This window comes from Girardinichthys multiradiatus, chromosome 14 (genome assembly GCF_021462225.1).
Source record: "Girardinichthys multiradiatus isolate DD_20200921_A chromosome 14, DD_fGirMul_XY1, whole genome shotgun sequence".
Classification (NCBI taxonomy): domain Eukaryota; kingdom Metazoa; phylum Chordata; class Actinopteri; order Cyprinodontiformes; family Goodeidae; genus Girardinichthys; species Girardinichthys multiradiatus.
The window spans coordinates 41,156,106-41,171,679 of record NC_061807.1 but is presented as its reverse complement, the minus strand read 5'-3'; the positions used below and the strand labels follow the sequence as shown (position 1 = coordinate 41,171,679).

At 39.4% G+C, this 15,574-nt stretch overlaps 1 protein-coding gene across 2 annotated transcripts in view; it reads left to right on the top strand.

Annotated features, from left to right (window-relative positions):
• The window catches only part of nectin4a (nectin cell adhesion molecule 4a), a 32,312-nt gene extending 19,002 nt beyond the window's left edge, over positions 1 to 13,310 (top strand). Inside the window, exons 6-11 of one of the 2 annotated variants that reach the window (XM_047385193.1) lie at positions 7,872 to 8,026; positions 8,135 to 8,294; positions 8,584 to 8,665; positions 8,808 to 8,870; positions 10,696 to 10,881; positions 11,029 to 13,310. In XM_047385193.1, coding sequence (XP_047241149.1) covers positions 7,872 to 8,026; positions 8,135 to 8,294; positions 8,584 to 8,665; positions 8,808 to 8,870; positions 10,696 to 10,881; positions 11,029 to 11,370 — 988 coding nt within the window. In that variant the 3' untranslated portion in view covers positions 11,371 to 13,310. The remainder of the gene's footprint in view (positions 1 to 7,871; positions 8,027 to 8,134; positions 8,295 to 8,583; positions 8,666 to 8,807; positions 8,871 to 10,695; positions 10,882 to 11,028) is intronic. The other variant, XM_047385194.1, reaches the window with a different exon arrangement.
• Positions 13,311 to 15,574: the final 2,264 nt, after the last annotated feature.

The following is a 15,574-nucleotide window of genomic DNA, read 5'->3' as shown; positions in this document are numbered from 1 at the left end:
TTTTAGGATCTGTTAGCAGGTTATAAGTACTTACAATCTTACCTTAAGTAGATAATTCTCTTGACCTCTTCATAATACAGATCCAGATCATTCTAGAGGGGCCCAGACCAAACAGGACATCTGCCATCTGAAACCACTTATACCACAAAAGTGTTTTTTTTTTTTTGCTAATGCTATTCTCTGAACATTAAAACCATTTGGTGCTTATTCACACAAATGCCGATGATTATTTATATGGTAAATGAAGAGTGGAGGTGATACACCAATAATGATCTTCCTGTGTGAGAAGTATATGTAAAGCATTTCTGGTCAGTGTAATTATCAAATAGAAAAGTGAGGCAAAGAAAGTTTAATAAAAGTGTTTCCTGAACATAGTATAATGTCTTCACTTTTTAAATCGCTTTATTTTTATATTGGAAACCTTCCGATCTAAATAACTGATGTAATCAACAGGAAAGATCACTGGTTCCCCTTTGCTATTACATTCCTTTTCCTGTGGAAATAATCAGCAATATCAAAGTAAATAACTACCCAATTTAAACATGGCAGCAGTTTAAAGGTTCATAAAGTATAAACCGATATAACCTTTTTGAGGCTGGAGTTATTTCAAGACTATAGAGGTTCTCTTGGGTCTTCGCCCCACTTGTCAGCCAAATGCAGGCTCAGACAGTTATCTACTGTGGTTAAATACAGGTAAAACATCTTGAATATCTTGAAAAAGTTCAATATTTTTGTCACTCATTTCAGAAAGTGAAACTCGTATTTTATATAGATTCTTTACACAAAGAGTGAAATATTTCAAACTTTATTTCTTGCAATTTTGATGACTATGGCTTACAGATAATTAAAATCCCAAATTCAGTCTCAGCAAATTAAGATACTGTGAAAAAGTTAAATATTAGACAGTCATGGTGTCACACCCTAATCAGTTATTTAACTCAAAACTCCTGCAAAGGCTTCCTGAGCCTCTAGATGGTCTCTCACGCTGGGTCAGTAGGCTGCACAACCATAGGGAAGACTGCTGACTGGTAAGATGTCCAGAGGACAGTTATTGTCATCCTCCATGAGGAGGGGAAGATACCAAAGATCATCGCTAAATAAGCTACTTGTTTAAAGAGAGCTGTATCCAAGGATATTCATAAAAAGTTGAGTGGAAGGTAAAAGTGTGGTAGAAAAAGCTGCACCAGCAACGGGGAAAACTGCAGCCTTAAGAGGATTGTTGAGCAAAATCCAATCAAGAATTTGGAGGAGCATCACCAGCAGTGGATTGAGGCTGGAGTCAATACATCTATTACGAGTCAGAAACAGGCAGACCCAAGATTCAGCCAGACACAGTACTGAAAATTTAAAACGTTTATTCTGCCACAGGAAAACGTCACTCAGGTTAAACTCCACACAGCTTCCGGTAATCACTGCTCTTGTCTTGGGTAGAACTTAAAACCCAGAGGGGAAACCTCGGTGGGTGGCAGGCAGTGATCTCCACAGCACAGGTGAAAACTAGCAGCAAGCCTCAGTCAGATCTCTGACTGATCCAACTCCTCAGCTGACAAGGCTGAACTCCAGATGGTTCTTGCTAGGATAGGAACTAACCTCCAGGTTAGGACTCCAGACAGGCAAGAGAGGCAGGCGGCCTTAGGCTGAATAATCGAAGGACTAGGCTGGTTCAATAATCCGGGGACAGAAACAGGGTCAACGATCGGAACAGAAACGTCAGGCAAGGGGTAGGCTGTGGCATAAACCAGATGCAGGAAGCAATCAAAATAACAATGATCAGACAGGAAAGAATGCTGGATATCTACTCACACGATGGCTTTCAAAAATCTGGCACCGTCTGCTTGTCAAAGTCAGTATATATCAGGGAAGACAGGTGCTTGGCATGCCATAGATTGCACTGCACAGCAGCAGCCACCAGGTGCATCTAATCTGCTGATTGCAGCCAGGGAGACAGGGTAGAGCATAACATGCAGACGTGCCAGAATCATAACAACATCAAGATCCTCTACGGACACACCAGTCCTACACATGGGCTACAAATGTCACATTCCTCATGTCAAACCTCTCCTGAACCAGAGACAACATCAGATACATCTTATCTGGGCTAAGGAGAAAAAGAACTGGACTGTTGCTCGGTGGTCCAAGTCCTCTTTTCAAATTAAAGTTTGCATTTCATTTGGAAATCAAGGTCCCAGTGTCTGGAGGAAGAGTGGAGATGCATGAAATCCATGTTGCTTGAAGTCTGGTGTGAACAGACAGTTGGTCAACTGTGTTTTCTGAAGTCCACAGTCGACACAACCATCTACTAGGAAATTTAATAGCATTGCATGCTTCCTTCTGTTGACAAGCTGTATGGAGATGCTGATTTTGTTTTCTAGCAGGACTTGGTACTGGCCCGCACTGCCAAAGAACCAAAAGCTGGTTCCATTACCATGGAGTTACTGTGCTTGATTGACCAGCAAACTGGTCTGACCTTAACCTCACAGAGAGTCTTGCCTTGTATTGTCAAGAGGAAGATGAGATACATCAGACCCAACAATGCAGATGACCTGAAGGCAGCTATCAAAGAAACATGGGGTTCTATTACACCTCAGCAGTACCAAAGGGCTGATCACCTTCATCCCACACCATTTTATTGCAGTAATTGATGCAAAAGGAGCACCAACAAAGTACTGAGTGCACTGAAATAAACAGGACCGCTGACAGCTTTGCCAGGCCCCAGGAGAGCACAGTCTTTCCCAACAATCACCCAGAACCAGGACCTGGAAATAAACATACTTCTCAGATGCCTGGCATTTCCATTTCTAATATCCCTGTATATTGATCTTATGTAATATTTTAATATTCAGAGATACTTATATATATGTTTTCATTATCCATGAGCCATAAATCATCAAAATTACATGAAATAACAGCTTGTCATGATCTGTAGATGTTTGGGTTTGTTTTTCTTTTGGATTTATTTTTCATAAGATCTCCATTTGTTTTTCTCCATGTTTTGTCCCCCTTCTGTTGTCCTGCATTCATGCTTGTTTTCTACTCTCGGCCATAGCACTCTGTATCTAGCTCATTCAGCCCACTTATGACCGCTAATCACTCTTATGCCACTCACCTGTTCTGTCCCTTATGTATGCTCCTGGTCTTTCAGTATTGTTCACTGGATTATCTGTTTAGGTTCCATATTACTATTATATTACATGATACTATTTTGCTCATGTTTTCCTAGCCTGTTTCCATGTTTATGTTTTATCCACAATCCATGTCTTGTTCCCTTCTTAAGATTTTGCCTTTTTGTACTCTATGTGTAATAAAACTATATAATATATGAGTTTTACTTTTTGAAATGATAAAAATATTGAACCTTTTCACAATATTCACTTTTTTTTTAGATATACCTGTATTATCTGCTTATTATCTGTTAACAGAGCCTCAGTTCAAAAATCCTAAACTATTCCTTAAATATTTTCATACAGCATACTGTAACCATCCGGAAAATATTTGCAGCCAGCGCTGCACTTTGTTTTTCCACATTTAGTTATTTTATGCCCCATTCTGAGGTCAAGAGTGCTCTAGAGCAGGTTTTCATCCAAGGTGTCTCTGTATTTTGCTGCATTCATCTTTTCCTCTATGTCTGCCAGTTCCTGCTGCTGAAAAACATCCCCATAGCATGATGCTGCCACCACCATGCTTCGCTGTAGGGATAGTACTGGTCTGGTGATCAGTGGTGCCAGGTTTTCTCCAAACATGATGCCTGCCATTCACACCAAAGAGTTCAATCTTTGTCTCATCAGGCCAAAGAATTTTGTTTCTCATGGTCTATGAGTCATTTGGGTGCCTTTTGGTAAACTCCTGACGGGTTGCCATGTGCCTTTTATTGTGGCTTTCTTCTGGTAATTCTCCCATACAGGCCTGATTGGTGGATTGCGTCAGAGATGGTTGTCCTTCTGGAAGGTTCTCCTCTCTCCACAGAGGAACGCTGGAGCTCTGACAGAGTGACCATGGGGTTTTTGGTCACCTCCCTAAGGTCCTACAACCCAAGATTGCTCAATTTAGAAAGCCGACCAGCTCTATGAGTCCTGGTGGTTCCAAACCTTTTCCATTTCCGAATGATGGAGGCCACTTTGCTCATTGGGACCTTCAAAGCAGCATTATTTGTGTATTCCTCCCCAGATTTGTGCCTCAACGCAATCCTGTCTCAGAGGTCTACAGACATTCCCTTTGACTTCATGGTTGGTGTTTGCGCTCTGACATGCACTGTTAACTGTGGGATCTTATATAGACAGGTGCGCCTTTCCTAATCATGTCCAGTCAAATGAATTTGCCACAGGTGGACTCCATTTATGCTGTAGAAACATTTCAAGGATGATCAGTGGAAAAAGTGTGCACCTCTGCTCAGTTTTGAACTTCAAAGGTTGCGAATACTTGCGTATATGTTGTAGTTTTTTATTTGTAATGAATTTTCAACAATCTAAAACAAACTTCTTTTATGTTGTCATAATGGGATACTGTGTGTAGATTTTTAGGGAAAGGGATTCATTTGGAATAAGGCTGTAACATGTGGAAAAAGCGCAGCGCTGTGAATACTTTCCGGGTGCACTGTATCTCATATTGTGGGAGAGGCTCGATGAAGTCTGATCAGGTATTTCTACAGTTCAAGCCTCTTTTCTAACCCAACAAACTTGCCGCCCACAAGCAGATTGTGTGTAGAAGTAAGGAAGGATATGAATAAGTTTGTTTTGAGAAATGTGGGTTGTTCATAAGCTACGATCAATTTCTAATCTGTGTAAAGTGAATGAAATGCATTCAAAACAACAACTACAGCAAGGCAACACCCTTTATGGATGCTGAACTTGTGAGTCACCCAGCTGCCTTGGGAGTGTAGCATAACAAATGACCATTTTGGCTCACACCCTATTTTCTAAAAAATAACAACACTGTAAGGTGCTTTATTTCAGGCTAACAGTTTGTATTTCAGTAGTACTTAGTATTTTAGCACTAAGAACCGTCACACATTATGTTCTTTCATCTTTATGTGCTGAGCTTCCCTGTTTGCTTGTTGTCAAGGAAGTTAATCTAGCTCCTGCTTGCATGTTGTATCTGCAGAGCTGTTCTGTTGATTTCTTGTATTATTCGTCTGATTCACCTGTTTTTCCTCTCTATATATCTGGGATATTTATTTTAGTTTATATTTGGATGAATCTCTGACTCTCATTATCATTTTCACTATAATTGATGGGTGACGGAAAGATATGAAAACAGCCATGGACGCAGGAGTGGTGCAGGGGTAAAATGCGCAGCCCATATTCAGAGACCTTAGTCCTCGATGCAGCCCGTTGCAGGTTCGGCTCCCGGCCCAGGCGACCTTTGCTGCATGTCTTCCTCCTCTCCTCACCCCTTTCCTGTCAGCTTCCTGTGGGAGAAAAAAAATGGAAAAATAAAATCAGCTAGTGCTGCACAAAAACATTTAAAAATTGGCAAATGATTTGGGATTATGTTTTATTTTGCTAAATGGAATACAATTTTGGGATTTCCCTGTGCAGTTTGGTAACTTTTAAAATATTCTCTTTGTAAAATGCCTTAAATAACCACCCTAACTTTGCATATGGAGTTAATGATAAGCCTTGAAAAAATCTCACCTGTTTAACAGTAAGAACCACAATGTTCTACAGCTTGTAGTAAAAGCATTCACACACCTTGAATTTTTTGAAGTTCTATATATTTTATTAGGATTTTATGAGACAGACCAATGGAGTAAATTGTTGTGAAGTGGAAAGAAAAGGATACATAGTTTTAAATAACAATCTCAAACTTATGTCGCAGTTTTTTTTACAATTATTTGTTCCAGCTCAATCTGACTAAATGTACTACCCACTGTGCTACCCAGACCCTTGTAAAGAAAATCATCCCTACAACATGATGCTGCCACCACCATGTTTCATGAGAGTAATTTTTCTCTAATCTCATCAACGTAGGATGATAGCAAGCTGCAATTGGGACAAGTGACCTTATCTCAACAATGTTGATTTTCTTGACTTATAGAGTGCAGAATTAATATGTCTAATTTAACTGAACTTACACATCTGAACTGTTACACAAGATTTCTTCACCCAGTAGCACCCAGGACTACATTTATACACTGATACCTTTGCGACTTGAGGTGTTTGGGATTTTATTTTATTTTGTCTGCATATTTTGTTTTTATGTTTATATTCAGCTAATTCCTCTGTGCCCGTTATTCTTAGTAAGCTGTTGCCTTTGTTGTGGAAAAATTGGTATTTACCAAGGGGAGATTGGACATCATCTCTCAAGTCAGCTTTATTGATTACCATGCGCATTGGAGAGCAGTTTACAGTAGTCAAACAGGAATTCAAGAGCCCTGCCAAAACTGCTCCAACTCAACAAACAAAGAATATCTCTTTATAATAATTTCAAGATAGCAATTCTTGAAACTGATGCCATGATACAGTGGCATGCCTATCTGGGACTCTTCGTCCCTGGACCCTCCCTGGGACAAACAGCCTTTGTAGATCCATTGCTCTCGGCCCTAGTTATTAAGTTAGGCCGTAGATTAAGTGACAGGGAGAGGGGGTGATTACTAATTTAGGTCATGCAGAGTATCAGGTTATGACAAGGGCTCTTATCCAAGGCAACGAATTTTTCATCAACACCTTTCAGTTCATGTCTTAGTATTTGGTTTCTTACTATGTTTTCATGTTCGTGGTTCATTTAGAATTATTTCTGTAAGATCTGTTCGATTTTTTTCCCTGGGTGTTTTGTCTCCCTGTTCAGCTCTTTATTAATTAATCTTTCTTCTTCAGCTTCCCTTCCTTCCCCTGCCACAGCTGTTCCAGGCCTCTGATTACTCTTCTGGTTTGCTTGTCATTTCTCCACCCCTGGCTCTGTATTTAAGCTTAGTGGTTCTCATCTTCTGTTTACCTGCGTCTTTCTCCAACCTGTACCATGTCTGTTTCTGTACTTGTTTTTCTATCCACGATCCACGTCCTGTTCTTCTTGTGCCGTTCTGTAAGTGGTTTGCTTTTGTTTTAATTAAATCCTTCAATTCATCAAGCCACTCCCGAGATCCTTTCTGCAACTGGCTTTTTCAAACCACAACTTCACAGATAAACAGATTAGAAGGCACCTTGGGGCCTTGCTCAGGAGCACATCAACATGTAATGTGGGGAAACGGAAGACAAACTTCAGTATTTACACATATAACCCTCAAGAAAGTGGGACAATATTTGAGGGTTATAAGTGTAAATAACTTTATATTGTTATACTGCATCTGGCATTCTTATTTGTTTTCTTTTCACTACAACTCTGTTTACTGGTTCCTATATTTAAATAATTATATGGTTTTCTTTTTCTTCTTTTTCTCTCCTGTATTGTAAGAATGGTGATGGGTAGTTTATTTTGAAGTGTGGGACATGCACAAATTTAAGCATTGTGCTTCTGCCTGTACATTTTCAGTTATCCTGTTTTTGTTTGTCGTGTTGTCTGTAGTGTTGACAACAAATGATTTGATAATTGACTGAATAAATAAATAAATAATGAAAATAAAAACTCACAACCTGCCAATGGCAAGATGACTCCTCATCTTTTGTACATTTATTTTTTCACAGTCATAAGAGGGGTTGAATCTCTGCGAGATGTAGAAAATTTTGAATTTTGCTTTATAACCTAACCCTGCTTTAAACTTTACCACAACTTTCTCCCTGACCTGTCCTCTGTGCTCCTTGATCATCATGTAGGTGTGTTTACTAATGTTCTCTAACTAACCGATGAGAACAGCACGTCAAAATAGGGTGTGAACACCTTTGCCAGGCACTGTAACTGTGCTGCCTTGTAACTTTGCCCTGTTTTTGTTCTGTCTACAGATTAGGTGGAGTCCTGCCTAAAGGTGCAGTTCCCCACACTGATGGAAGACTTGTCTTTGAACAACCCCTAAACTCCTCAGACGCTGGCACCTATCAGTGCGCGGTAAAGAACACAGAGGGTGAAGCCAAGGCGAAGGTGCAGATAACTTTAGGAGGTAGATGACAGCGCTGTCAGCATGACTTGTCACTCTAATGCAAACTGTGAGGATCTATGTATCTGTATATAAACACAAGACTTTAATCTCAACTATCTGCTTTCACAGAGTCTCCTGATCCCAGGAACAACCCTAATAACATGATGATGGTCCTCGTGGGGGCCGTGGGTGGTGGAGTGCTGATAATTATGCTCATTGTTGTCATCATACTCATTTGTCACCACAGACGCAAGAACAAGAAATTGAAAAAGGAGCTGACTTTGAAAAAGTACAAGATAAAACTGTGCTAATTTAGATTAGATATAATCAGATTAAGCTTTAATAATCTCCACAGGGCAGATTGAGTAAATATGCATGAATGAAAACAAATTAAGCATACTACATTTGACAGTTATAACATGGTAGAGTGCTTAGAAAATACAGAGGATATATGAATGAATGCAAAGAAAGAGCAAAAAAATAATATATAACTATATACGTGATTTATGTTAATGTATGTGATGCGAGATTGAAACTGTTTAAGTAACTGTTGCTTTCCCATCTCATATCTTTCCCAGGGAGGAAATAAACACTCTATCCAGACAAGCTTCGTTTAGGAGAGTGAACTCTGTCAGCATTGATACCAGAGAGGTGCTACTAGTATGAGTTCTTCTTTATTCACTGGCAGTTTGGGTTTCCTCATGTATCTGTGACTTTATGTCAGCAGTTATAATAACTTCATTCACAGTTGCCTTTTGTTTTCCTTTTCAAAAGTAAAATGATGGGTTTCTTTTCATTGCAGATTGAGGAAAGCATCCCTCTCAGGGTGGAGGGAACCCTGAGGAACAGCCTGTCTTCCCTCAAGGTCAGTCTACATTTCATTGTAAATCTGCATGCAAGGCCAGGCCTGGGACTGAGGCTTTACTATCTAGATGCCGCACGACTAAGTTCTGAACTTCACCATTTCAGACCTGAATGTAGTGCATCTCAGACTTTGACATTAATAGTAATACAATGCATTATTAAAGGCCTTTTATATACTTTTAGACTGCATTTTCTTAGGACGTTTGGGTTCTATGGCTTCAGCATCCTCATTCCCCTCTAAACTATGTAGAAACCAATAATTGGGTGGTTGAATTTGAAATATAAAAACACTGTCTAGTATTATAACCTTAATAAATATGATGCAAAACGTTACTGGTTACTATAGATTGGTAACTATATGCAGAAACAAATTGCTAAGCTATTTAGTTTTAATTTATACCCATCATAGTTGCTATACCTAAAATTATTCCTAATCTGCTGTCAGCAGTGCCACTTTTTTTCCTGGTGGTTTTCCACCATGGGCTTTTAATGACAAAGTAAAACAAACTAACTCACAGAGTTTTTATTAGTTACTTCACATTTAAGTGGCAAAATTATCTTGATTCCTAATCTGTTGGGATAATAAGTCACCGATCCCAGGAATAATCCTTATTCACTTTGAGTACATGTTTACCAAGATAAAGCAAGAACGTAAACTTTGACTATGTGCAGCCGCCACAAGCACAATCATGTCCGAGCTTTGCACAGACATGCCCATAACTATGTGTTCATTAAAATAGTAAGAAATCTATATTAGGTGGACTGGAAACTGCAAACCATTTACCTGAAAATACAGCTTAGTACACACTAAGCGGGTTTTGTTTAGTTATCGAAGCAAACCACTTTATTGTAGTTGCTGCAATCTAAGTGGAAGTTGTGAACACAACCAATTCTTCATCAACGCCCTCAGGAATAAGGTGGAAAGCAACCAAGATGATGCTAGGCCCATTAGCTTCACAGCATGCTAACAAGAGAGGGATATCACTCTCGGTGAAGATGTCCAGGATCCAGGTACAAAGAGAAGCACTCCTGTTTAGATGTTTTGTGATAGTAGTATGATGATATTTTCCAATTTTTTGGTGTAGCTTGTTTTGTTTGTCAAGCATGTTTTGTTTATTTCAGACAGTCAAGGAGCTGCAATCACTAACTAGTTGTGCTTCCTTTTTTAATATATGATTTTGTGTTTTAAATAAGCCTTACTGTTTTACCGACTTAAGCAATAAAATTTCAGTGTCTAACCAAGTAGTTTGTAATATGTTAAGGAGAGATTAAAAGGCTAATGAAACAGTCGGTGAATACCCAACATTAAGTACTTTGAAAAAGTATTCCTACCCTTTGAACTTTTCCACTTTTTTCACATTACAACCACACACTATAAAGCCTAACTGTGAAGTGGAAGCCTTCATAGTTTTATTTTATTTTCTTACCTTTACTGAGGTGGAAGAGAAAGGTTAAATAATTGAACACATTTTCACAAAAAAAAAAAAAAAAAAAAAGCTGTGCTGTGCTGTGAAGCCATGTATTCTTCAATATGTTAAAAGGTTCAAGAGCATGAATTTTGCAGGCCGCTGTAAAAAAAATCTAAATGAGATTATTTTAAAACATACTGGTTGGGACAGAAATATATCTTTGCATATTTGTTGCTCCGCCATCTAATCTCTCTGACAGCCTTTTCCATTATAAGTCAATACCCTAAAATGATTTGGGATGCTTTAAACAATGAAGACTCTATGAGTAAACTCACCATATCACACAAGAAAAAAATCACAATCTATCTAATAAGTCCACCTCTGTATGTTAATATACGGTGTGTTTTCCTACAATAGGAGCAAGCCCGTTGTCGTGACAGCAGATCAACTGTCTCAGGTGGGCGTGGAGGTCCTGCATATGACTCTCTGGGCAGACCGTCCATCTGCAACACCTCCCGGAGGGGGAGGGACAGGAATATGGATCAGGACGACGAAACCTGGCGTAGAGTAGAGCAGTATGTGAGAAACAACAGCATGTCCTTGGTAAGTGTTTCATGCTGCCTGTGGCATGTCTAAGCTTGTTTATATCAAATTATGAAAATCATCTCACCCAGCTTACTAACCTCTGCATATTTGCCTGATGACAATAATGGAACTAGTGAATGTATCTGCTCTGTGTTAATGCTGCAGGACACTCATTTGCTTCCACCGCTCACGAAGACACCACTTCCTGTGGCACGCTCAACTGAGGTTATAAGGCAGATGAACGGCAATGCCGTCATCCAAACACATGGGGGTTCATATCCAGGGAATGCCATCAAGAGCAACCAGCACCCCCTTGTGAGCTGCACCTACCCACATGTTACATATGACGAGGATGAGATTGACGAAGGTCTGGGGGGTCCTGCCAGTCAGGAGCATCCTGATGATCAGGACAGTGAGGCCTCCAGCTCGAACTTCTCAAAGAACAGGATAAGCCCTCAGTCTCACAATCCCCACACTTCCTGCGTCCACAAGGCCCAGATAGTTTAGCAGGTGGCTGTGGGACATCAGGTGAAACTACAGAAGTGGACAGCTGTGCTTTTTGACATTTCTAAGTCACCCAGAAAAACATCTTTTACTTTCTGCTCAGGATGGAAACAGACTTCACTTAAGAAGATAAAAATACAGCACCCCTGATTTCTACATGTGGTTTGGAGATCAGGCACATTACAAACAGACGGAAACATTACTAAATTCCCATTTGTTGCAGCTGCCGCGACTTTTGTAATGACCTGTTATTTTAACTGGCTTCAGCTGACAGGTGAACACAGCTGAGAAACCTTGGGCGTATACACCTGAATCATCTCATTCCAGTGGAAACCAGGAAACGCGGGAGGAGCAACAAAAAAAAAAGAGCTGTGGGAAAGTATGTAAAGACTCGATTGCAACATCACCACAGCGAGGACGTATTGTTGAGCAGGTGGTATTCAATGGAAGAGTAACTGTGCATGTGTCAAGTTTGCTTACACACAACCGTTTGGGACCTGATCCAGAACTTTTGCGTCTCTGACTATGCCTGAAACATGCATACCTCTGTATTGTCTTCGAGTCTCTCTGTCTTCTCCTCAGGCATTTAAACAGGAACATTTTTTTCTACTATAATCTTCTGTGGATACGGACAGATTTATGTGCATAAGACATTCTTTTATTGAAATTACATTTTTATTCCAAACGTTTCTACATGCAAGTTTGGATGTGTCCCATATCCTTACAAACGTAAAATCTCTCTACATTATGCTTTTTCATTCAAGGATACTGTGAATAGAAGTTCAGTATTCCCAACTTCTACATGTTTTTAATGAAAGTTCAAATTGTACATACTGAAAGCATAAAAGCACACAAAACACAGTCAGCCAGGTCAAATTGCTCCTTTGCCAGTTCCTAACCTAATTTCTACCCACACATTGCCTTTTGTTTACATCCCTTGGAGTATAAAGTCATAAACATGCTTGAATCGCACTTATAATTTAATTCAGTTATCAGCTGTCAAAGCGGGTAACGTCCCCCTGGTGGGTACTAATTGACGCTTGGTACTGGAAAAAACAGTGGGCATTAAATAGCCAAAACTACAGCACAATACTGAGAAAGGATCAGTGCCCAATAAAGTATGGAACATCGATGCTGAGTTGCCTATTGCATGTATATGGAGGTATACTCTGGACAAAAGCTGGAAAGGCTTGAAACTGAATATAAACATGGACATTTCCATCTACAAACTGTTCATACTTGAGAATTATTTGCCACTGTGGATATTTCAGTACCAGCAACAGAAGAAAGATGTGATGTTGTCTATGACATTTTGATACTATGGCAGAACCAAGCATGTATTTCTCTTTTTTATTATCTGTGGACTGTTGGTTTTGTTATTGGCTTCCGATATATTTTAAGTACTGTTGGGTTCTGTTACTACCCTCATAGGGGTGTGCCAAAGGGAATATAAAATGTGTTTTGCCTTTTTGTTTTTGGAATTAAAGGTATTATTTTGTTCCATGTTACACAACCTTCCTGCTGCAGATATGGCTGTTTCCAAGGCAGTAATCAGATACTCCCTGGTTTGAAATCTTTTGGTAGAATGTTTGAGCAGTTTGTGACAAACAAAGGGGCCTCAAAGGCGTGAGCCGTTGAACGGCTTGCAATTGATTCATTGAGGAAAAGCTCCCCCTGCTGTGCACAGCTTGGAATTGCAGGTGGCTTGTAAAGTTCACTGAACTATGGATTATTTTTTATTCCAAATATCCTTGTGATCCAGATGATGTCTGGATTTTCATTTTCCCCCTGGAGGGTTGTATGGGGATTAAGCATAAGTATGGGAAGGTAAAATTCAATGTGCATGGTCACAGCCAATTACCCAAGGGATTTTTTTTATACTTTGTACATTTGAAACACTTCATTGAAGGTCAAAGTTCAAATAAATTCTCTATCAACATATAGATCGTCACTGTGACCCTGTTTGCTTCCGTCTTTGCCCTCTTTGTCTTTCTTTACACCAGTTTCGTAAAGGTGTGAGCTGGAAAAACTACTGGTAAGCCGCTGTGGAAACTGCTTAAATCTCTGTACAATGGTTGTTCAAATATATGGCCAGTGCATGACTGCTTTTTGTATACACTGCTATTTCTTGGGTGACAACTTTATCGTACATGAAAGCATAATCCCAGTATACTCCTTATAAGATTACATTAAGCAGTGTGTTATTACTGTAGTTCCAGGTGTACTAGATTCAATAAGAATTTGACTTTTTTAAACACACTGGTGTCCTGATCTTGAAAAAGGTTTGCGTGTACAAATACACGTGCACACTGGATTGCATGCGCAAAGCTAAACTACATCATTAAATTGCGTGTGTAAAATGAGTGGAACAGTGGGCGCAAGCTTTTAAGCGTGTTTGGCTTCATGAATATGCAAAACACATGATAATGACCCAAATGTGTAAATTTATGGGAGGAGGAAAAGCAACGTGACCCGCAATGCGGTTTATCAAACCTGGAAAGGATTGATGGTGCTGTTTTTGCATCTATACTTGGCATGTTTGAAAGGCCTGTGCAAACTGGCATGCAAAAATGCTGTGCCATGTTCTTTAACAAACAAAGCTGAACATTAACAGCCACCAGAGACCAGAAACCATCATGGAGCCAAAGGGACATTGAAAGAAAAACAAATAATTAAAAAACAATCGACATAAAATAATAGATGCAGCCTCCTGTCTAGATTGGAGGCTGGATGGTTGGAAACAGCGAGTATCCTACCTTGCATGTCAGTTACAGACAGATATTAAAATAATCCAGTTTGATGCTTTCGTTTAGATTGAATCATGGCCGTTAAATTGCATCTAAAAATACAGATTTTATTATTCCCATCATTAAGGGTAATTTATTTGAGAAGCTTGCAGACACACACACTCTTGTTTTGCTATATGTAGTGAGGACCGTGTGTTGACTCTCATTGAGTTCCATTGATTTTCAGTCATTTTCAACCCTTTCTATGCCCTAACCCTGACAATAACCCTAAACCTAACCATTACTAGTGCATGCCTAACCCTAACCTTAACCTAAACTTAATTCACACCTTAGTCCTAAACCTAACTGTTAGCAAAATAGGTTGTGAGGACCAGCAAAATGTCCTCACTTTGGTACAAATGGTCCTCAATTTGATGGGGATATCGGAAAATTGGTTCTCACTGTGATGCCAAAACAGGAACACACACACACAAAACATGTATCTATTGTATGTAATGAAGTGGTGGTGATAAAGAACTGTAGGAAATTTGGGTCAATATACTGTTCTGTAGTGTTAGTGTCATTTATTGGTATATGGCATATTTTAATATACATCCTGTACTGTATATATCACATGCATTGTGTACATCCTATATAGCCATGGTGCTCTCAGGTAGAAGGAGGAAGTAGTGTGGAAGTGGAGGAATGAGGGAAAGAAAGAAACTGAGGATGATATGTACATGGTGGAAGAAGACATAAAAAGTCATATAAAGGATATTGCCCTTTGTTGTTATTACATGATGCGTATTGTACAGTAAGTCAGCCAATGGGAGGGAAAAGGTGAAGAGACACTTGGTCACTTACAGCACAACTACTAATGCTCTCTTGTAGAGAATCCTGGATATAACGCTTCACATGGCATCAAGGAATTTACCTTTCAGGGGTAAAACCAAACACCTAGATGATATCTAATATTGAAATTTTTTAGGCACGGTAGAGCTTTTGTCTCATTATAATTCACAGCTTCATGAGCACTTGCAAAAGGTTAGGGACAAAAAACAAGGGACCAGACTGACACATTATCAGTGCTCTGACATTCAGAATGAATTTATTAAAATATATGGCAGAATAATTTTAAAGGAAAGGGAGGATGCTATTTATTTTTTAGTCATCTGTGATGCCACACAAGAGATTTCCCAGACAGAATATGGAGCTCATCAGATATGTGAGGTATAACAAAGAAACAGATGACTGGGAGATCATGGAACAGTTCATAGAATTGAAGGACTTTCACAAAAAAACTGGGAATGAGGTAGCAGATATAATCGAAAATGTGCCTGATGACAGAGGGGTAGACATTGGAGACTGCAGAGGACAAGGACAACAGGGTGAACTAATCAGAGGAAGGGTTAAAGGATTTCAAGCCCAGATATAAAAAAAAAAAAAAAAAACATCTAGTTACATTTTCACCCTGTGTGTTC